Here is a 23529-nt window from a genome sequence, read left to right as displayed (position 1 = left end):
GCTTATACACTTTGTACACTCTGCATGTGTGCACAACGTGTGCAGGTATTGTAGTAATTGACTACATGAGGAGTTCAATACGGCAGTAAACGCGGAACGAGCGATGCAGTCCTACAGTCCAGTGAAGAGTCAGTTTGACTGAGGGTAAGGATAGTTAAGGGGGTGTGTGTGGGGGTTGGTGGCAAAGGGGAGGCAAGTGGGGAGAAGGTTTGGAGTCCAGCCCCTGTAGTCTATGGCAGAGTGAACAGGAAGCTCTCTCAATAGTCTCAGTCCATTCCCAGAAGGCTGCTGTTGCTGCTGAGCTCCAGGCCACAGCATTATGGCTCCACTGGAGGGGTGGAGAGGGAGCGAAGATCACAAAATAACGGGGGAACAGAAAGGGGACCTGGGAATTATATGACTTGAGAAAAAGGTGAGTGTGTGGGGCGGGGGTGCTCTCTCCGCCCCTCTCCTACAACTGGGTGGTGAGTGTGAGCCAAGTCTGGGCCGTGGCAGCATCGCTCATCATCTGGCAGTAGATTGGGACTGTGAGGCCATGATTATGTGGGAGGGTCCCCCCTCGGCCCTCTGCTGCTGGCCCATCCCCGCCAGCACCGACATGGCCATGGCCTCAGCCGCCGCCCGCGAGCTTAGACCGTTGGGCCCTGCAGAGTGAGAGTGAGAGCTGTGCTGGATCACCGGGGCAGGGGAGCCTGTGGGCTCGGAGGTGTCTTTCATGCTCTCCTCTGCTGCTGCATAGAGACAAGAGGAGGCCATTACATAAAATATACTCACATGGACTGAAAATGGCTAGCTAGCTCACTTGTTTTATGGCATCAATACTGTAGTACCCCACTGTCCCATTATATAACATCACCCATCCTACCATTTTATGTGACGTTTTGGTCAAGCTTTTGGATGAACGGGTACCCCTGGCCATGATATTAGTTCAAATATTGTCAAAGTTGAACAGACATTGGTGATCTATAGATTTATGTGGTGTAGAAATTCAAAAAGGGAATATATCCTTTTTTGGGGGCGAGGGAAATGGTTGTATTTGTTATATTGGCAGAATCTGTTGTTCACGTTCAATACTAAATGTGACAGACATTTTATTGGTTACAATATTTTGACTTTTAACCATGTTGACCAAAGGTTCTAGCAAAGTTCAACATTCTTCAAGCAATGCTTCCATTAGACAACTTATGAGAGACAAAGAAAGGTGTGATCACCAGGAACTAAATACAATGCATTTATGCACGTCTCACCTAGGTAGGCATGCTTCTTTTGCAGGGTGGTGACAGGACAGTCTTTATGGGCCAGGAGCAGCTGTTTCAGATGTGCCACCTCATTTCTCAGGATAGACACCTCATTCTGACAACACAAGAAAGATTCAATTGACTCATACCACCTTCAGACATACGCAGAAGAAATCATCAACTGATTCTGAGTTAACAAGTTGCTGTTGATACCAAATGTTAATGGGACACAATAGCAAAACCTGTGTACCACAGTGTCAATTTTCCCACAGGATATGTGGATTGTCACATTCCTGAAGGTGACTTGGTCCAAAGACAGTAGTACAAGGTAGTCCATATTTTCTGCAAGAGCAGAGGAGAGTCTTGCAGGCAGTGGAACAATTAGTCGGGGACCGGCCTACTCAGGACTGATGTAAATAGGGAATGAATGCCCCACCCTTTAATGCAAACCCCATTATACCTGTTGTCATAGGACCCGTTTTGACCATCTGTTTGCCTGTGTCCATTTATGCCCATATATGGAGGTATCTGTATCTGTCTGTCTGCGTCCATTTTATGTCCATATGGAGATCTCTGCAGATACAGTTCTGGGTCCATTTTATGCCCATATATGGCGATATGTCTATCTGCGTCCATTTTATGCCCATATATGGAGATCTCTGTATCTGTCTGTCTGTGTCCCTTTTATGCCCGTATATGGAGATCTTTGTGATTCTGCATCCATTTTAGGCCCATATATGCCCATATATGGAGATATCTGTTTATCTGCGTCCATTTTATGCCCATATATGAGATCTGTCACTTTTTGCTTGTTTCTTCTTTAAGCAGAATACGCAGCCTGCTTAAATCTGCATCATTCAAGTCATCCTCCCAGTCCCTTTGTTGCTTGTCTTATGTTTGTCTTTGTCTCTTCTATTTTCTTTTTTGGAGCGGGAGAGTTCAGCTTGAGTTTTTTTGGAGAACTTGTTTTTTGTCGGTCTTGTGCTGTTGATTTAGCTTGTCTTATGTTTGTCTCCTCCGTCTGCACCTCAGCCAACCCAGATCTCGACTACTGATCCTTGTTCTCTTCAGCAAAAGCTGTACAGTCATTTAAATCTGCATCATCGATGTCCTCCCAGTCACACTCTTTGTTGCTCCTCTTATGTTTGTCTCCTCCTCCATCTGCTGATGACATTCAATACGTAACCATGGCATTTTTTGTTGACTCATGTGGCGTACATGATGTCAGAGCCTTTTATGAAGTGATGTCATAATGAGTCAGTGCTTGCGCCAATTTCCTCCGGAACAGCCTGATGTCAACAATCAGTTCTGCATATGGAGATTCCGAACATTTTGCACCGGTTCGGGAAAACCGTGCATCGGGTCGGGTCGAGGCCCGGCACTGCACTCCGCGCCGTGGAACGCGTGTGCCGAATCTGAAGCCGGTGGGACGAACGGTTCTCGAGATACGTGGATTACATACACACACACACACACGCACGCAGAGACTTCTTGCATTTATTGTAAGATAACCTTCAAGAGACTGTCTGGAGCAACATTCATTGTTGACAAGAGTGGGACATTGTTGCAAGTGAATCTGTTCACTTTCCACCAAAGAAGAAACAGCCATTACTTGGTACCCAAGGTCCAAGGTCATCGATCTGTGGTCTAGTTTGGGACAGTGAATGGATTGGCATAAGACCGAAGGACAGGCTTTCCTTTTACAAGCTTCTGGAAAGCAGTATTTTTGCCAACGCCCGAGGATCTGAGAAGTCGTGTCACAGCCAGTCACGGTATGGATGAACCTCAACTGAGAACACACATCATGTCCGAGTATTCATTTTAAAATGGTTCATCTTATATTTACAATTGGCTTAAGGCCGCAGCCCACTTTGGCACAGGGCACAGGACACAGGACAGTCAACGGACTTTGAGACACACCCACACTCGAGCATAGGCACAGGGCACAGGGCAGTCCACAGTCAACGGACTTCACACAGAGAGACGCACACTTTGGGGGGGGGGGGAAATGCACAGAGAGAGACGCACACATCACCAATACGTTTTATTTCTTATTTTTTTCAAAACTTTTTTTTATCCTAATTTTTTTTTCTCAAAAATTTTTTTTTCTCAAAATTCTTTTTTTCTCAATTTTTTTTTCCTCAAAATTCTTTTTTTCTCAAAAAAAATTTTTCTCAAATTTTTTTTTCTCAAAAATTTTTTTTTCTCAAAATTTTTTATTTTCTCTTTTTTTTTTTTTTTTTTTTAATTTTTTTTTTTTTTTTTTTTAACTAGATGTGAGCGGGCCGAAGGCCCGCAAACCTCTAGTGTCATACACTTTAAAATTGCCATCAGCTTTCGACTTGAATAAAGGCTCTTACTATAATCTCCCTGTGCAAAGTAACAGAGTAAGACAATGAGAACAGTATCTTCAGCCTCTGAACAGCCTCTGTGGTAACTTTAACTCAGGGGTGTCAAACTGCCATTTCGCGGGCATTTTGCGGCCCGCGAAGAGGTCCAATGCGGCCCGCGACGGACCCCCGGCGGCCATCTTTTTAAAAAAAAAATCTTTTTTTTTTTTTTTTTTTTCAAAAAGATTTTTTTGGACCTCCAAAAATGTAGTAGGCATGATCACAATCGTGAAATTGCATGTTTAACCCCCATACCACACCACATTTGAAGAAAACATAATGGCTTCTATCTCATGAATGCCTGAACGGATTTCCAAGCGGATTTTTTTTGTTTGAAAGTGTGAACAGCGTGCACACACATGGTGCATGATCTAGGCATGGGCATGCATGATCTGTGCACTATGAATTACATGGAAGTCTATGGAGACTGAGGCATCCTGGTACTTGGCAGCCATTTTGAAAAAGCAGCGAATGCGTTAATAGTAGAAAAGAATATGTATAACTTCAAATTGAGTTGTTCTACTTTCAATGTTTTAATTGGGCTCCTTAAAAATGCATTGTTTGTTTTCAATGTCTATAATTAAAGTAGCTACAGTAGTGAGTCAGTTACTGAAATACAATGCTGTGTAAAGGCCTATTCACACTGAGCACTATATACGTATAACTTTACAAATCTTATGTATATGTGTGTGTGTGTGTGTAAACACCTTTGACACAATCTAATTGTCTCAATAGAAGAGCAGGAAAACTAAACACAATCATCTCAATTGTTATATTGCATATACATACACTACCATTCAGATTAGTAATAAAATTTGATTTTATTGGCCAAGCAAAGTAGGCCTGCATAATACAAGTGTAACTATAAAAGCTGAAACTCTGGAGTCTCAGGTGATCATAGCTGAAATCTCAGAACAATAGCCACACATTAGCAACGATAACTACAGATAGCTACCCATTAGCTAACAGAAACTGCTTATGTAAATGCTGGAATGTTGGAATGTTAAAAAGGTAATCTCTTTCACTTTTCACATAAATTAGCTATTGTTCATAAGTACTGTAGTTATAGAACTGACTGCCAACAGACTGAAAAACAATGCTGGTATAACAGCCATTCACACTGAGTGTAATAGTTTGGAAAATTGTTTGAAAATGTTCACTGTGTGTGTGTGTGTGTGTGTGTGTGTGTGTGTGTGTGTGTGTGTGTGTGTGTGTGTGTGTGTGTGTGTGTGTGTGTGTGTGTGTGTGTGTGTGTGTGCATATGTATATGCATATGTTTATATATATATACACACATATGTTTATTGTGGCCCTCAACCCAAAATGAGTTTGACACCCCTGCTTTAACTCATTTACTGCCTACCCCGATAATCCTGAGAATATGCCTTTTTGGACCCCAAAAAATGTAGTAGGCATGATTGCAATCGCAAAATTGCATGTTCAACCCCCATACCAACCCCATCTTTCAAACATGGCAGCCATATTTGTTTACATAATGGCTGCTATCTCATGAATGCCTGAACGTATTTCCAAGCGGAATTTTTTGTTTGAAAGCTGTGAACAGCATGCACACACGTGGTGCATGATCTAGGCATGGGCGTGCATGATCCGTGCACTATGAATTACATGGAAGTCTATGGAGACTGGAGGTGGCGTGGAACTTGGCAGCCATTTTGTAAAGACGCCGACTGAGTTAATCACATTAGAAATATCAGTTTGGTTGGACTATTTTGAAGTATGTAGGACCCTTTACAACCACTCTCCCCCAACTCTACTCACTGAAAGAGAGACATTCATGGAGTTGAGCTCCTCAGCCTTCTTCTCAAGGGAGTTAACCCATATCTTGCGTTTCTGTCTGCAGCGTGAGGCAGCGGCCCGGTTCCTCTCTAGGAAGCGCTGCCTCCGATCGTCTGGGTCATCCTCTGTTGTTCGCCGCCGACGGCCACCTGTAGGCTGGGCTGGAGACACCTGGAGGGGAGATACAGACTTTGGCTTAATTTGACACACCACGTTGGAACTTGAAAACCAGTATTTTTCAGCATGCGGCATCATCCTACTACAAAGTATAACTTAGGCTATAGGGAGAGACGGATGAGACATAGGGAGGAAGAGGGAAAGAACAATGAGGAAGTTTGAGTCATTGTATCATTATTTTAGTCAAAGCACATTGTAGTTGTCTTACTACAGCGTGTGCTGTGTATTTTAAGTGCACCGTTATATTTCTGACTGTATCAAGACTGGAAACTAAAAACGAAAACATTGGTTATGCAAAAGCGTATAGCCCTTATAATGAATGAGGTGCTCTAATCTTGATAGGATTTCACTAATTACTTTGCAAATGAACAAAGCTAAACTGCCTTAGCCTGAAATCAACTTCAACTTTATTTGTCCTAGAAGGACAATTAGTTCTGCATGCAAATGAACAAAGCTAATCTGCCTTAGCCTGAAATCAACTTCAACTTTATTTGTCCTAGAAGGACAATTAGTTCTGCAGCATACAGAGCAACATAAACTAATTGGTAGGCGTAGCACAGACTAAAGGGCCGTTTATAGTTCTGTAGGTTTGATTTTGTGTATGTTTTGGGAGAGAGCGCACATACGTTAACTATGTCAGAATGCGCGTTTTGTGCGGGCCAACCCGCCCTCCGCTCCAATTCCGCTCCCGTTGTGGCCGCGCGCCTGTATTGCACCTCACAAGCAGAGCTGCAGAACAGAGCGATTCGAAATGCAAGTATTGCGCCTCGCAGCACAGAGCACACAAGAGATTCTCAACGCACCCCGACCAGGATTTCACTCTAATGTCTCTGTCATCCACACAAGTCTTTTTATAAATACTTTGTGTCAGTTAATGTTATATCACCAGCCAGTCAAAGTATATACGATTCGAAATGCAAGTGAAACGTTTTTTTTTGGCTGAATGAACCACATTCAGCTCGAGTAGCCCCATCTCTCGAATCTGGTGATTAATCAATAAGAGAACGGCGTTTAAGCCACAGAGCTTTCCATGTTGGTATCATAGAGGTATAAGAACGACATCTTTTCACTCTTTTTGCAGAGGAAAAGTTATTTTTCTCACTACTGCCCCCACGGTTGACAAAAGTTTGCCACGGGTAGTTCATGCGTATGAACTAGGGATGCGAATCTCGACCACTGAGGCGATACGATACGGACCTCGATACACTGCCAGCGATACGATATAATTGCGATACATTGAAATCCTGCCGATACGATACATCGCGATCCACCCCTGTTCCCGATACGATGCGATACGATTCACGATTCACCACGATTCAAGCCCAAATCCCCAAATTTACAAAACATAGCGACTAAAAATTTATGAAATTTAAATTCAAGGCAATTTATTTTTTCACTGTAGTACTAGGCTCTGTCTAACAACCCAACATAGGCCTATAGTATTCTGGGAGAACACAAAGCTGCTGGCTATTGTAGAATTGTTAACTAATCATATAGAAGGCCTATGTCATTATTAGTAGGCCTATATGTCTTCAACTGGGAGTCAGGGACCCCAATCCAGGGTTATTACAGGGGGCCTGCCAAATATTTGTGTGATACAGTAGGCTATAATGCCTAGCCTACAGCGAAGGTCCCTGCTTGATCTCTGTCTGAGCTAAGGGGTCCTTGACCTGAAAAACAATAAAGTCCCTCCCTGGTTTGTATTATTATATTATATTATATTATATTATATTATATTATATTTAATCCAGGATTATGCAATTTTTATAGCCAAAATGTTTTAAAACAGACCTACAAGCTCACAACGCGTCGCATCCACAACACATTGTGAGCTTGTAGGTCTGCTATTTTAGGTGCGACACCCTTGTACTCCGATGTATAAATTAGGCTTCTTTCCCATGCAGAGCAGAACTAGCAGCAGAGAAAGTGAGAGAGTTGCTTGCATCAACAGGAAAGTTGTAGAACAGTGACAAATACTTTGTTTTAAACGCAGTGTTGCCGTGGTCTTGGGTCGCGCGCCCCCGACGACCCATATCTTTTTTGAGCCAGGGTCTCGCACCCCCCCAAGTTCACACCTCGACAACTGTTTTAACAAAGAAACGAGCCTATTTGCATATCAATAGACCTGTATAGTAGGTGTTGAGCGACGTTCGCGACCCCCCAAACATTGAATCACCACTGCACCACTGTTTAAACGCAAGCAGTAGTCCTACAACACCCAGCAACATTGTTGTTGTGTGTGTGCAGTTAATATAGCGCAGAAGATGATCTCAATCAATTGTCCGTCGGAGATTCGCTAAGAAACGGCTGTTGATTACATATCACTCGATCAGCCTGTGCTACTCTGTGACAACAAATCAGCGCAGCGGACTTGGATGTTATAACGCTAAGTACTGTACAACTATCTTTTTAACCCGTGGGGCTGCTAGTTCGTCTGTTGATTCACTCGCATTTCGCTGCACTGTCTGTCTCCCTGGTTGCCTGCATGCAGAGTGCAGATGTTGTCCGTCTGTTCGAGTCGCAGCTCGCGTTAAAGACTGGCTTTTGGGGAGGGGGTTGAACGGCTGATGATGGTGCATTCATGGCGCCTCGGAAACACAGGATAGAATGAAATACTATATGGAAGAACCGATACAATCGCGGAATATACCGATCCAGACACTCACGGCACGATCCATCACGATTTCGGCCGTCTATTGTACCGGTACACACTGAATGTACCGATTCAACCGTATCGCGGACGTTTGTATCGCGATTACGATCCGTACCGGTATATCTTCGCATCCCTAGTATGAACGCTTTAATCAGTTTTAATAAATCTGGTTGGGTGGGGTCCGCTAGCCTACGGACAGGAAGAAAGAACGGACACCAAACGGACCAAACGGATGAGATCCGTTTCTAGTGTAGACCTGCAGTCCTTATATATTACTATGCATGGTACTTTAGCAGCACTTCACCAATACAGCAGAATAATCAGAACAGCATCAACAATACAACGACTAGCCCATCATCCCAATATATGAAGAATGATTAGCATAGCATTACAATAAAATAAACGAAAATACTAAAAATCGAAACAACTAAATCGTACTGCGGCATAAATATGAACAGAAATCAACATGAACATCATCTTACTAATCAGAGGAAAATCCTGATGACCAATTGATTTTACAGTATGTAGGATCTGTAAAAAGACTGAGGAACAACGTTAAACGTGCCCAGTTTTTTTTGCAGAAAAGTCACTGTCGACCTCTCCTACAAAACATTTCAGTATTACACTCAAAAGCATTCAAGAAGTTACCAGGAGGCCAACAGCATCCTAAAAATAGCTGCAGGTTTGTATGTTGCTAGCATCTGACCAGTACACCAACAACTAGCCTGTGTGTGAGAATTGTGGGCTGTGAGAACTGCTGCAATACGGAAGCCACTTCTCACTAACAAGAGAAGTGACTTATGCAACAAGATAGTCTGTCTCCCAAAGCCATGTGCGAAAATGTCACGGTCTGATGAGACCAACGTTTTCGTTTCAGTTGAAAAAGATGTGTTTGGCACTGAGCCACCACACTCCATCACCCAAAGAACACAGGAGCAATTGTTAGGTGTAGTGGGGGCAACATTATGCTACAGTACGGGACCGTTTCCTTTCACTGGGGACAAGGGCTCTGCTCAGGACGGAGGTGGGAAGAATATACATATACATTTTTGGACAAATCTGCAGCACACTGCAATAAGGCCTAAGTAAGAATTTCAGGTTGCAAAATCAACAACGATCTAAAGTACACAGCCCAATCAACCAAGGAGTTATAAAAAAGGGCTATTAATATGCAGAGAGGGCCCAGACATTAAAAAATAAAAGGGAAATGTCTTAGGCCTAAAAACCCTGCCTAGTCCAACGTCAGCAAGGGGGAGAAGACGACAGCCACCTCATGGCCTCCCCTAAGTAACAAGAAATCTTGTGAAATAAAATGTTGCCAACCAATCAAGGACGATGATACACGAAAGAAGAAGAAGAAACAGTGCTGACATCATAGTACTGATGTCATAGACTGGATCCAAGTACTTTGACAATGGGTACTGAAAGGCTAGTAGACAACACGTCTTGACACGGCGCAGCGCATTGTCTGCCATCTACAATAAAGTTCACGTGTCTGTGGCGTGCACGCCAAAATATGGACATTGAATCCACAAGCCTAAAAGCATTAGTCAGGCTTTTACATATACATGGTTTACACATAATATAATATTATAATAAAGCATGTTGTGTACCTGTGGCTGTGCAGGGGAAGGTGCATCTGGATGCTGGACAAGAAGCTGGCTCTGCTCTGCCCTCTGTGGCACCATGGGGCTATGAAGACCCATGGACATGTGACCTAGACTCTGTCCTGATGGGCTCTGCTGGGACAGCGCTGCCTTCAAACGCTGCAAAACAGTATTAAACAACATCAATTAAAAAAACTGACCAAAAGGAACAGAACTACTGGGCTTCAGTAAACATAACAACCATGCTACAGGTGCTTTTGAAAACTATGGATACTTAACTTTAGCTGAAATCAGTCAAACTTTAAAGTAATCAAGTTGAAATAACACAAGCTTAGACTAAAACCTTATCCATCTTCCCAGCCAAAACTATGGGTTGAATACATAAAGCCAACAATTTGTGGCATGATAGAAAATCAGTCATATGATGAGCCAAGCGTGCCTGAAGGGTGAATGGGGAGACAAAAACAACAGAGACACAGATAGACAAAAATAAGAGCCAGAAGAAAGCTAATCTGGTACTGACCATCTTGGCCTCAGAGTGGATGTAGTAGCCAGAGGGCGAGTTGGAGCCACTGCTACTGCCTCCCAGTGGAGGACCAGGGATCCCAGGAATGTTGGGCACCATGCACATGGGACGGGCCAGCTGGAGAGCGCACACGCACACGCGCACGCACAGTCTCATTAAACCCGCAGAACATCTTGAAAGCCAATACATTTAAATACTTTTTTGGAATGTCAGTGGTCCTTACATTTATGACAGAAGGCACCTGTCCTGGGCCGGGGAGTACAGGCAGTGTCTGGCCATTGGGAAGCACCATCATGGGGTAGTGGCTGGTTGGCGAGCTACACAGAAGTAAAACGGGAAAGGCTAGCGGTTCAGTATCATCTCTATAAATGATTTCATTTGACAATATGAAAAAGACATTTTAAGTTAGCCAACAGAAGACAGTGAGGAGGTGATGTGTTTTCTCTGCCCCTCTTTTTTTTGTTTACCGTTTTTATCATGTGGTTTCTATTTTCTCTTGTTTGCCATTACATTAAACTCATTGACTGTACCAACCCGAGTTTCCCGAGATATATTAGTTTGTCCAGGTCATCACTCCCGAGATTACCGAGATATGTGTTTTATTTCATTTAATCTAAAATCGAGTGCACATCTGCTCCAAATGTACAGCATCCGGTTTGAACCGGAAACAGGTTCAAACCGGACATCAAAAACACTAATCTCCATTGACTCCCATGTTAAATTTGGCAGGAAAACACCCATTTCTGTTTGCTGATCATGCAGTATAAAAATGCAGACTAGTTAGCTTGTAGCTTTGGAACGCTTTTGTGATCGGCTATGTACCGTAGTGTGCACACGGACCATGCACGATCTGTGCACCATCATGCACGATGGATATGCCACAACTACTTTTAAAAGCTACGAAAAAATAAAAAGCGTGGCAGGTAACTACCAAAGTCGAAGTTTAATGGTGGTGGTCAATAAGAAAAAAGAAGGGCTTGACTTGAAGGAGAAACAGACTGAGAACTTTGTCAAAGACTGAGGCTGCTTTAGTTTATAATTACTCGCTTCTGGACTGGATAGCCCATAACATAATGAATAAGGATCCATTTACTGTACTGTGATGCCAAAGATAACCTGCTTGTTCTAAAAACAAAAAGAATAAAAATGCATAAAGTATTAAAAAACAAGGGCTCACCCCAGTGTGCGATTTGAGGGTGGTGCCTGTGTGATTACTGAGGTGGGCGAAGGCATGGTCGGGTGAAGAGCGTCGAAGCCTAGATGGAGTGGCAGGGAACCCGGTCGCACGATGGTTGGGGTGGGGGCTGAACTCCTGGGTGGTGTGTCCTGGGGAATAAAGGGATGGTTTAACAATAAGGCAAAACATTGATAGTATGAAGGATAAGCAATGGGCAAGACTTTTACATCCAACACTTTACGTGATGGTGACAGTTCAGTTCAGTTTTCAGAACAGGCATACTGCAGCTCAAAAATATATTTAATGTCACCTGACTTTGGCTTTATTATCCAATCGCTTTTAAACTATTTGTTGTGTTCAAAAGTGATTTTCTTTTTCATAATGAAAAATAATAACACTTCTGACCACAACAAATAGTGTAAAAGTGATATGCTTATAGGCTCCACTCTATGCTATGAGAGCTGCTGGGTTCTGCTGGGGAAACTGGACAACAGGGGCATTTCTGCCTAATAGACCCCATGGACAGTATTTTTGGATCAATATATGTAGGAAAATGAGCCTAGAAGTGATTTAGGGAGGAGTTGTCCTTTAATTTCTAAAATGACATATTTAGACACTTGCATGCATGCAAATCTAAATCGTTAAAATCACTAAAACGATAGAAAGAAGTAAATGAAAACATGTTAACACTCATCTTTTCTTTTCTCTAATGACCATCTAAAATACGAACCCTTGTCCTTTAATCGATTTTGCAAATTAAATGCCCGGGCTACTATTTGCAGAAATTCAGTATATATTTACATACAACAAATTGTGCTACCCTTTAATGATTAAAGAGTTGTATAAATATATCATCAGCTTTTAAACACTATACCCGTCAATGCAGCACTCAGCCCATTGCCAGCCAACAAGACCCTGCAAATCTTTGGTCTCCTACCCTTGCTTTCACATACGACTCCATGTCGTTGCTGTCTGAACTGTCTGACATGGAGTCAGGGCTGCATGGCGGAGACGAGTCCACCTCTACAGGTGCCTCCTTCTTCACCGTCACATCTGATGGTGTCTGCAGCCTCATGTCCAGAGCTACTGAGTTTGGAGCTGGGAGCTGAATGGGAATAAGAGGTGGGGTGGATGGAAAGGGCAGTTTACATTAGCGGAGGGAAAAAAACAAAGAAGAGTATTGGGGCTTGGTGATGAATGGTTTTGTATGCAACACACACACACACGGTTTTGTATGTAACACACACACACACGGTTTTGTATGTAACACACACACACACACACACACACACACACACACACACACACACACACACACACACACACACACACACACACACACACACACACACACACACACACACACACACACACACACACACACACACACACACACACACACACACACACACACACACACACACACACACACACACACACACACACACACACACACACACAAAAGCCACACTTTAAGTTCTCACCGGGTTTTTTGTCCTCTTGTCATCGTCCTCCTGCGCAGCCCTGCGGAACTCCTGTTCCAAGGAGCTTGCCAGCTCATTGAACAGCCCCACCTCCTCACAGTTCTTTAGGAAGCGGGTGGGAGTAGGTGTCTGGTCTGGTAAGACAGCACATTAAGAAACTAAACTACCGTGAACTAAAAATCTAATTCAATATTCAGAGAAAAACTGTTACAGTTGAATAACTTTTTGCATGGTTAACTTGTTTTTATAATCAACTTGCTTTTCCAATTCCTTCCATGTTTGCATTGTCCCCGTCACTGCCAACCCCTACTTGTTGCTCTTAGGCTGGGTGTAGACAACCACATCTCATGCCAGCGGCTTCTTTTCACCTGACAGCCAGGACTCTCACCAGGAGAGCATAACACATGCGTAGGACATGTTTATCCCTCCCAGTTCCGCTCCTTGCTGAACAGGTGCCCGAACTGTAGGAGTTGCTAGTGCAGCAACAAAGAAAGCCCTCCTCTGCTGGCTTCCCACCCATGGCGCAAACACAGAAATTCTGTTTGTTAGAGTGCCCGGCCAAGCTAGGCACTGCAGAGGAATTGAACCCCAATCTCCACAGTGGTGGGGAGGAACTTCACCATGTCAGTTTATGAGCGTTTTATACAATGCACAGTATTGATTCTGATTGTGTATGATTTACGGTGTTAAAGTAATTCCAATTATCAAAATGCTCAGCTCTGTTACATTGTTTGGTGGTGGATTAGACTGAAGTGAAAATACATTGTTATAACCGTTTTTGCCTTAATAGCAACTGCTGGCTTGGTCAGTCTGTTTGGCAGAACTAGCACCTGCAAACAAGGATGCTAATTTTAAATTGGGTTGACCGATAAACTACCCTCGTTAATGGTTTTAAAGTACATTCACATCCGAAAAAATGTAATAAAATAATTAACCGTTTTACTAATATTAATTTGTCAAAATGTGTACTGTTGGTAACGGTTAATTATTGACATCCCTACCTGCAATGATGACAGAGTCGGTCCTGGCAGGTCCAAATTTCAACGTCATCTCATGCTTGTGTTTGTGTACAGCCAAATGATCCTCATTGGTAAACCTCTAGAGTGAGTGAAAAGGAGATAAAGGGGACGAGTGAAAGAAGAGTACAGTACAGTATTTGAATGAGCCCACAGGCAGTCATCTACTTGTCCAGGTGAACTGAAGGCAAATCTCACCTTAACCCAGATATCACATTGCACATAATCAGAGACAGTCGATCTCTCCGAGATGTAGCCTAACACATGTATACAGTATCATTAGGCAATACACAACAAAGAACACTGTATCTGTGGCGTACAATACCCTGTGTCTTAGACACCCGGTGCGGGTCCATTATACCCCTAGGACATGTCCTCAAATATCTAAGCAAACGCTCAATTCAACTGGAACAGGGGCACACAGGGTTGAGAACTGATTCTCATTATATAAATTTAAAAGACACGCACACGCAACACAAGGGGAACGGTTGAAATTGCAGACTGATCAATGGATGAAAGTGTGACAAATCAAAAACTCCCCAAGGCAAAGATGAAGTGACTCAACATCAAACCAGTCACTGATATGCAAGCCGTTTTTCTGGAGCAGGACACATTTTGACAAACAGCTAAGTATAGTATATGCAGTATATACTACTATGTATATTTTAAGAAGTCAATAGAGGTAAAAATACATATTATCGAGCTTGAGCACACCATTCAAAGTAATAGGACGACAGAAACAGAACAGGGCAGCAGTGTCCATTGAGTTTAATGGAGAAGTGGCACCATGTTTTATTCGGTTCCTCAAGCTATATACATTTTTGTGTTTATGCTTGAAACAGTGTACACTGCAAGGAAAGCTACAGACATTCACAGCACTTTATTTTTTATTGTCTACATGTAACCTATTGCAATGTACATGTTAATGTATATATTTGTAAATTATAAAAAATAAATCAAAGAGACATGGTAATGATAACGCTGTATTAGCTTTTCTGTGACTGCACACAATGTTTGGTAGGCCCTGAGCCAGGAGTAACTCCACAGGTGGGTCACAACATGAACATGTTTGGGATCCCCTGCTTCAGGCCATCTATATGTGTCATCAGCTGTTCAGACAAGTATTATGAGCCTTATTGATGATGATGCACTCCAACTGTTTTATTGTCACACTCAGGCTCCAGATCTTATTTGGATAAATAGTGAGGCAAATCAGAGTCAAGAGGCGTAGGAGGAAGAATAATCTCAGCCGCCTCACCAGGCTATCCACCGTCTCCAACAACCTATTTCGGGCATCGCGATGTAGTTACTTGTTCAGTCGTGAGAGAGTGAAGTGGAAACACAGTCAAGTGTCGGGAGGGAGGGGGGGGGGTGTTATTTTTAGTCACTGCCAGGCAGCATCACCAATACAACTACATCAACACTTGTCTCTTTCCCTCAGAACTAGGCTGCCGGGACAGGACAGGAAACTATCTCCCAACTAATCTCCCTGTATGAGATACTGGAAGCTACGATTACCCCTCTCCATACAGAACATAGCAGGCAGCTAAGAACACTGGGGCCGTTGCTGTTGTTAATTTGGCTTTAAAAAGAAAATACCCCTCAGACAGAGCCAGGAATCAGTCCTCCTCATTCTATACCACACATGACTCAACGGTTCCTGGTAGGCCACTGTGGCAAGGGCAGCAGTAAAAAGACAACATTCGGACACAGACACTCATGGCGTAAAGGATATCGTGTATCTGAATGTGCCACAATAAACAGAGACAATAACATGGGAGATGACAGATACTAAGGCTTCTTAAGCCTTTTTTCCCAAAACGAGAGCACACACACCCAGGGCCTCATTATAATTTCTGAAATGTCAGCTAAAACTGTAAAAAAATTACTTTGTAAAATAGATAAAGTTTTATATTAAAAAAAACACATGCGATAGCCCAATCACACTATACTATTGAATCCCAAGTATGTTTACACATCAACAGCTAAACCATCAAACGAAACTGCTAAGCATGTGCGCATACCCGGGTGTTAAGGTAAGCATAAAACCTCACTCTGCCTTGAGAAGCGGCAATTTGATTTCTTAAACTGGTGCCTAAATTAACTAGAAGCAGTGCTCTTCCGAGCACAGGTCTCCACAGGCCGTGCGTCCTGGACTGGTGGTGCTACTGTATAATAGGCCAATGTAAAAAGGGTGGCATATGTTCTTCACCTTAGATCTTTCATGGCAATCGGACGCTGCATGCATGATTTCAAGCATTGTGTTCCAAAAATGTGTTTTGCTAAAGTCTACCTGCTGGTGGCGCTATAACAGGACAATGTTAAAAAGGTAGCATTTGTTCCTTGACCTAGTGGGAATATGTGTGGCAAATGTCACGGTAATCGCAAGCTGCGTCGTTGATGATTTGAGGCATTTTGTTCAAAAACGGAGCAATCCTGCAAACTTTGGAAGCTAATATTAGCCAATCAGGATGGAATGTGAAATATCAGACGGATCAGACTTGATCACATGACTATAGAGATACTGTGTACCGATTTGCATGATTTTTGGATAAAATCTCAAGGAGTAATATCCAAAAATGTGTTTTACATAAGTCGGCCCAAAGATGGCGCTATAAAAGGCTGATGTGAAAAATGCAGGGCAAAGGTTTATCCTTAGCCTCTAGGGAGTGCGCTTACAAAGTTTGAAACTGATCGGTGGAGTTATAGGTAAAACCACAAATCGGGCTGTTATAGCGCCACCATGAGGCTGATTAAAAAAAAAATTAAGTGGCATTTCTTCCTCGGCCTAGTGGGAACGTGTGTGCGCGATTTCATGATAATTGCACTTTGCGTTTGTGATTTGAGGCATTTTGTTCAAAACGGCTCAATACCACAAACTTTGGAAGCCAATCTTAGCCAATCAGGATGGAATATGCAAAATCGGACAGATCCGTGTCGATCACATGACTGTCGAGATATTGCCTACCGATTTGTAGGACTTTTGGACAAAATCTGTAAGAGTAGTGCACAGAAATGTGTTTAGCAAACATCGGCCACTAGTTGGCGCTAGAAAAGGCCCATTTGAAAAATTTAGGGCAGAGGTTCTAGATTGGCATCCAGGGAATGTGTGTGCTCACTTTGGCAGCGACCGGGCCAACGGCGACTGAGATTTGGCGCTCACAAACTGCGAGGACGCACGGACGGACGCACGGACGGACACACGGACGGAGGGGAAAACATACTCTCCCTCAGCCTTCGGCTGGTGGAGACAATAATGATGTCAATAAATGAAATATGCAGGTCTTTTTACGTCAGAGAAATAAGCAGAGGCGAAGCTGAAATGCTGCGGTTAGCAGGGACGGGTATCTGTCCTCGGGTGTCCATAAAGCTCTGAGAGGGAGAAGCAGCCAACAAATCATCAATTATTCACTAAAGAGACGCATGTTGCGCTGCTGTACATGCCTGTTGTTCAAGCTGTAAGCGAGCGGCAGGAGCAGCAATGAATGTTCATGATTCACATATGTAATTATCGCAAATCCATGAACACTTTCTTCTGCATGTCCTCGGGAAAGAGGTCATAATTCATCACTAACTGAAAGGATGGGCTATTACACCTGGTTAAACACGCCGTCAGACAGCTAATGAGCCCAAAACTCTGACACTAGGTTGCTTGCGTTGAATTGAACATTGCTTCATAGTTTGTTGTGAGTATGCCATCAACGTGTGGCGGGCAAGGTGCCCCGACAATATGGCGTGTTAGCAGGCAATGTGAGCGTTTTGTTCAGCTGAGTCACCCGCGTGGCTCAAACCTGTGTCTGCAGGCAGAAGAAGTCAACAGTGACAGGTTGAAACAATAACTGTGCCCCGATTACTCACTGAAGCCGTCAGTGAGTCACCGCCGAGGGAGACGTTAGCACTGTTTCACAAGACAGAGCGCTAGATGAGTAGTGGTGTCCAAGACCACAACAAGATGAGGAAGAGACAGCACACCAACGGAAGCTTCATGGTTAACACAAATCAAGTGCCTTTTTTACTACTTTCATATTTAGGGTAATACTTCTTTCATCAGTAATTCCAGTCAACTAACCAATAAAAGCTACACAAAAAGTATCCACACCCACAGACAGCCGTGCCCGCGCGCGCGCACACACACACACACACACACACACACACACACACACACACACACACACACACACACACACACACACACACACACACACACACACACACACACACACACACACACACACACACACACACACACACACACACACACACACACACACACACACACACACACACACACACACACACACACACACACACACACACACACACACACCTGAAACCCAAGACAAGGGAGAGAGTTTACCTGTCCACAGCCAAGAGCGTTGCACACAAAAGGTCGGTCATCCCCCATTTTGGCAAAGAGCTTGCAATGTAACTGTGGGAAAAGAGAAGAGGAAAACATTGTTGTGGCTTTTCTTGATTTGTGAATTGGCAAGTCCTGAGCACAACAAAGCATGGATGGCGAGGTCCGTTGTCAAGGCAGGAAGCAGAATGCTATTTAAAAATAACCCTGGCAAGAAGGAAAACACACACAGAGGCAGCAAGATGAAGTTTCCCTGGTGATATTTCCTTCACACAGGGGGCTTCTGGCTGGCCAATGACAAACACAGAGAGGTATACAGTATATATCCACCGTTTACACAGAGACATCTCCCTTCTTTCTGCCTCTCTCACTCTCCTCACTCCCTCCCTCTCCCATCACCACTCCCTCTTCACCTCCATCTCTCTCGATTTCTTTCTGAATATGTCTTTTACAGACTACGTAAACTAGAAGCCTTACATGATTACCTGCAGTTTGACTAAAGCAGAATGTATACTTCATACTAGTATGCCGGTGTCACGTCGACTTCGTAAAGACCTTTACTACATAAGATCTTGAATGAAAGTGTAATGTTTTAATAGAATGGAGGCTTGGAGCCAGGAACCAAATACCACATTAACATTTTTGGAATGTGTCCAAAAGATGGACAAAAAAGTAAAGAAATCTATTAACATAATCCGATTTGACGCTTTAGGCTTCCCACTGCACTACAAACCAAACACATGTATACTGCATAGGCATACGCACACATTCACCCACCCACCCCCGGTCTTTCAGAGTACATGTTATTGACAGGAGTCAAATATGCACACGCCACTGTTTGGTTTCTCCTCCCCTTGTCACTGAAGCTGAAGTGACATAAACTAAAGCTGTGCAAGCCTTGCTACGTCTCCGTCTGTCAGCTGTCTCTATGAAGGAACTCTTCCAGACACCCCCCCAACACCCCCACTCTCCTACACAGCTGAACAACACTCCATGTAAAGACAGTTTGGGATTAGAACTAAAAGAAAAATGTCATTAAAGGGATATGTGGAGTCTGTGTAGGCATTAATGTTTCAGCACTCCCAACTGGCTCAAAGTGACGTCTGGCAACTATTACACAACTCCGTCCCACCACAGAGACGACATCAGCACAGTATAACCAACAAAAATCTTTATCCTCTCACTATGTACACAAGGATGCATGTTCCTTCCTACAAACAAAGCCAAAGACCTAACTTAATATAAAAGCCCATTCCCACAATAGAATACAAAACAGTATCAAGCACTGGATTAATGTTCAGACAGCTGTTCACCTACACCCACCTCACCTGCACCCATTGTGTGGATTGAGGAGCATATATAGGCAACATTATTGAGTGGGACAGATTATTCATTATGTTGGCAAGGCCTGAATGTTTGAATGCTTTCCAGTGTTGAAGTCAGTCCATTTTCCTCCATCCCCTCTCCTCTTCCTCTGCTGACGACATTTGCCCGGAGCCAACACATGATTCCTAATGCCTTGTGCCGGAGCAGGACTGGCATATCATACTGTTAACATTTAATTATTGTATGAATCTTTAACTCCATAAAAAATATTTATTTTTGTCTAAAGAAAAGTGACGTGACTCGCATCAAAACTTTGTTCTGTTGAAACTATGCAATTTTTTTAACACTGGTCTAAAGGGGTGTGTGTGACTGACCAAGTATAATATAAGCGTTAGACTTATAACAGAGCCTTGCCGTTGCGTCTCCCTTAGCTCCACTGCTTGATGAAGAAAAGGTGACTCACTGCATCTTGTTTGCCCATAAAAGACCCATTCAGATCAAAGGGCCGATGAATTGTAGTATTTTGATTCCTTGCAGACCTCACAAGCTCCGGAGCAAGGCAATGAACAGGCTAGTGCCTTAGCTCTCTCACACAATGTTCTCAATCTGCTGAGTGTATTTGGCAGAGATGGTGTCTGTAAACGAGATAGTCCAGCCACCTCGTTATACCGAGGGTGTGGACCGCATATGGAAATGGTCACATCTGGCATGAAAACAGACTTTAGAGTTTACATCTCACCAAAGTAATACTAGACATTAACTGGCCTTGCTGGCACTGGGCTTAAAAACAGAGTTTGATTTTCAGTCAAGTATACCATGCATTCCAGAAGAAATGGAAATTACCACTGTTTTCTGTCACTGCCTTGAGTTGGCCTAGCAATATTACTGGTTTTATCCTATAGAAACAGATTACCAATTATTGTTTGGCACTAAAGGAAGACGATCCAGTCTAAAATTCACGGAGATTATTTAAATTCACTAAGTTTTAGATCGAAAATGATATATTATCCTGTACTTGATCAGATTATCAGGCTTCTTGTACTGAGGTTACAGCCCAAGTATAATTGGTGAAAGAACTCTAATGCACACTGTATGGTTTTTATTACATGTGTAAAATGGCAGTAATAGTCTTTCTGTAAACCTTAACTACCTGTACATGAATGAGAGAGTAAATCAATCTGAGATCTACACTACTCCTGAAGTACATCACAGATATCCATCCAGACATGAAGTCAACCTATTTTTGACTCCATTCATCCAAGTTGCCGTCAAAACGCCCCAATTACAGTCCCTCTCATTGACCTGCCGGCAAAGTCACTTGGTTAACTTGGATTTCTTCTACTCAGCAGGTGTAGGGGAACGGGTCCTAGCTATAATCAGCCCCAGCCCTCCAGTGTTTGATGCAGCCTGCTAGGAAACTGACTAAACAAACTGTATTAATAGCTCCTGCTGCAGCCGCGACTCTGGAATCTGAGGCTTGAATTGCCAGAGGGTAGGGGAGACCCCACAAAAAAAGAGGAAGGGAGGGGAAGGGAGGGAGTGTGTGTGTGTATAGAAAGAAAGAAAGAGAGAAGAGAATGAGGTGGGCAGTGATTGGTTCGCTGCAGGATCAAGGGTATTTGGTGGATCACAGGTGGGGTACTGGTACATGTGCAATGTGAGTGTTGGAGACCAGAGATCTAGGCTGCAACTGGGTGAGACGACAGCCAATATGTATTTATGTAAGCAACGTGAACCTGAGAATTGGTAAATGGAACAAATGAAATCCTATATCCATGTCTGCATAACTAGCCAGGCCTGAAAGCTAAATCCACACTGAGCCAAGAGACAATACAGGACAATATAAACCCCAGTACAGTTTTCTGAAATGAAATTGGAAACACTCTAGACATCAACTTATGGATCAACAACTTTCGAAGACAACTGCCAAGGGGTTTTGGTACTATGACTACAATTCAAACAAACCATGATACTTGATCTTTGTGTTGTCAACACCAGTACAGCCAACATTGCCTCTAGACCCAACAATATATATATTTTTTAAATCATTGTGTTATATTGTAATGTCAGACACACACACACACACACACACACACACACACACACACTGGAGAGGCTATAACTTCATAACAACTCAACTGTGGGCCACAATAGAACCTACAAACAGTATGCTCAATAACATATTTTTTTTAATCTGGTTTAATTTTGTGAGCATATTAATACAGCCTTTATTACATAAAATAAAACTTTCAATTGCTTTAAATAAATCAAGATGTTTGGTTTACGAAACAGGCTACAGTTGTCTCTAGTGTTACACAGGACTATGTGATGGAATGGGCTTCAAGTCTGCCAAAAACATGACCTACATTCTTGATGAAGGTGTTGACAAGCATGGGGATGCAGAACGTGGTATGTTCTAGAGATCACATTGCAGTATTATGAATATCAATATTATATGAGAATACCAAAATAAATACTCGTGAGGTTAGCCTGGAAAACCAAGTAAATCACAACTGCGTGTTCACAGACAAGAGCAATCTCTTTTTGCACTTATTAGTAGTGAGTGATTTAGTAAATGTCGATGCTGATACTAAACTTTTCAAGCCGGCTAACATTGTTAGCTGGCTAGAAAAGTTTGGCTTTTTAGCCCCCCTCCATTACCTTCTGGCAGCCCACGGGCAAACTAAAGGACCTGCCTTTTCCCGTACAAGACCGCCTATTCTTTTCAGTAATTGGTTAAAGAGCATGTCAATCAACAACATCTAATCCGCGCAAGGCTTCGGAGGCCGTCAATAACATAAAATAGTACGATTCGATTGGCTGAAACTGAAATCAACTTTTGCATCTATGAAACTGATATAGCTAGCTGTGGTGGTAGGCTAGCTAACGTTAACAACAGGCCGCTTTAGAACGAACACACTGGCGAGTGACTCCCACACCGCTCATCGTGCAACGCTAAACATCCGTCAGCAACTCCAAATCACCACGATGACAACAAAAACATGCCAGTGTACACATGGTGATCTTTGAGAAGAACTTTGTCTTTACTACTAAAGTCTCACGAACAACGTGAGAGATCACAAAAAGTAGCAAAAAGCTCAAGCTAGTAGTTGGTTAGCAAGCTGACAGACACTTGAGTGCGAAGCGAGACGTTGGTATCGTCAGCTACCACAACAGTTTTGACAATGATTTGGACGTTGACGTTTGATGGCAAACAATACTAAAACTAGTGCGCAGACCACTAATGCATCAAAGTTTAGCGCGAAATCAAAACGCGTGGCAAATTTACATGATAAATTGTTTACAAACTCACCTTTGCGCTCCTCTCTCACACACACACACACTCACTCTCTCTGGCTCCCTCTCTCCTCTCTTGGAATTTGACACTCCCCTCAAGCTCGAAACATCGCGAGGCTGCACGTCAGGCCTACCAGACCTCTCCGGCTATAGGATCACCCACTAATTGGCTAGTTGGTTGTCAGGCAACTGTTGGCTAGTACTGGGGTATGCACTATGGGCATGCATTGCAGCAGCAGGTATACACAGGGATACCAGGGGTGGGCAACATCTTTTTCCAGGGGGCCTTACTGACTTTGATAAAGTGAGTGAAGGGCCACACGTTAGACAATTGAAACTTAGGGCCCCCCCGACCCTCCACTGTAACCCCCCTCCCTCCCGACTCAACACTACCCAGCTCAGATTTTAAGCCATGATGATCATCTGTGGGCAAAGAAAGCACCTGTAGACAATAGAGGAGGGCCCCACACATTTGATTTTTAAT

At 43.2% G+C, this 23529-nt stretch overlaps 1 protein-coding gene across 1 annotated transcript in view; it reads right to left on the bottom strand.

Annotated features, from left to right (window-relative positions):
- The window catches only part of LOC308291101 (disco-interacting protein 2 homolog B-A), a 98031-nt gene that overhangs the window by 68214 nt on the left and 6288 nt on the right, over positions 1-23529 (bottom strand). Inside the window, exons 1-10 of the mRNA XM_080733024.1 lie at positions 18423-18517; positions 14051-14147; positions 13050-13183; positions 12503-12670; positions 11566-11714; positions 10612-10705; positions 10386-10505; positions 9869-10021; positions 5408-5596; positions 1248-1353 (exon numbers count right to left, since the gene is read on the bottom strand). Of these exons, the coding sequence (XP_080589150.1) occupies positions 1248-1353; positions 5408-5596; positions 9869-10021; positions 10386-10505; positions 10612-10705; positions 11566-11714; positions 12503-12670; positions 13050-13183; positions 14051-14147; positions 18423-18470 (1258 nt within the window). The 5' untranslated portion in view covers positions 18471-18517. Of the gene's footprint in view, positions 1-1247; positions 1354-5407; positions 5597-9868; positions 10022-10385; positions 10506-10611; positions 10706-11565; positions 11715-12502; positions 12671-13049; positions 13184-14050; positions 14148-18422 lie in introns of the transcript that reaches the window.

Source organism: Nannobrachium achirus, assembly GCF_963921795.1.
Source record: "Nannobrachium achirus genome assembly, chromosome: 9".
Classification (NCBI taxonomy): domain Eukaryota; kingdom Metazoa; phylum Chordata; class Actinopteri; order Myctophiformes; family Myctophidae; genus Nannobrachium; species Nannobrachium achirus.
This window is presented reverse-complemented; position numbering and strand designations above follow the sequence as displayed.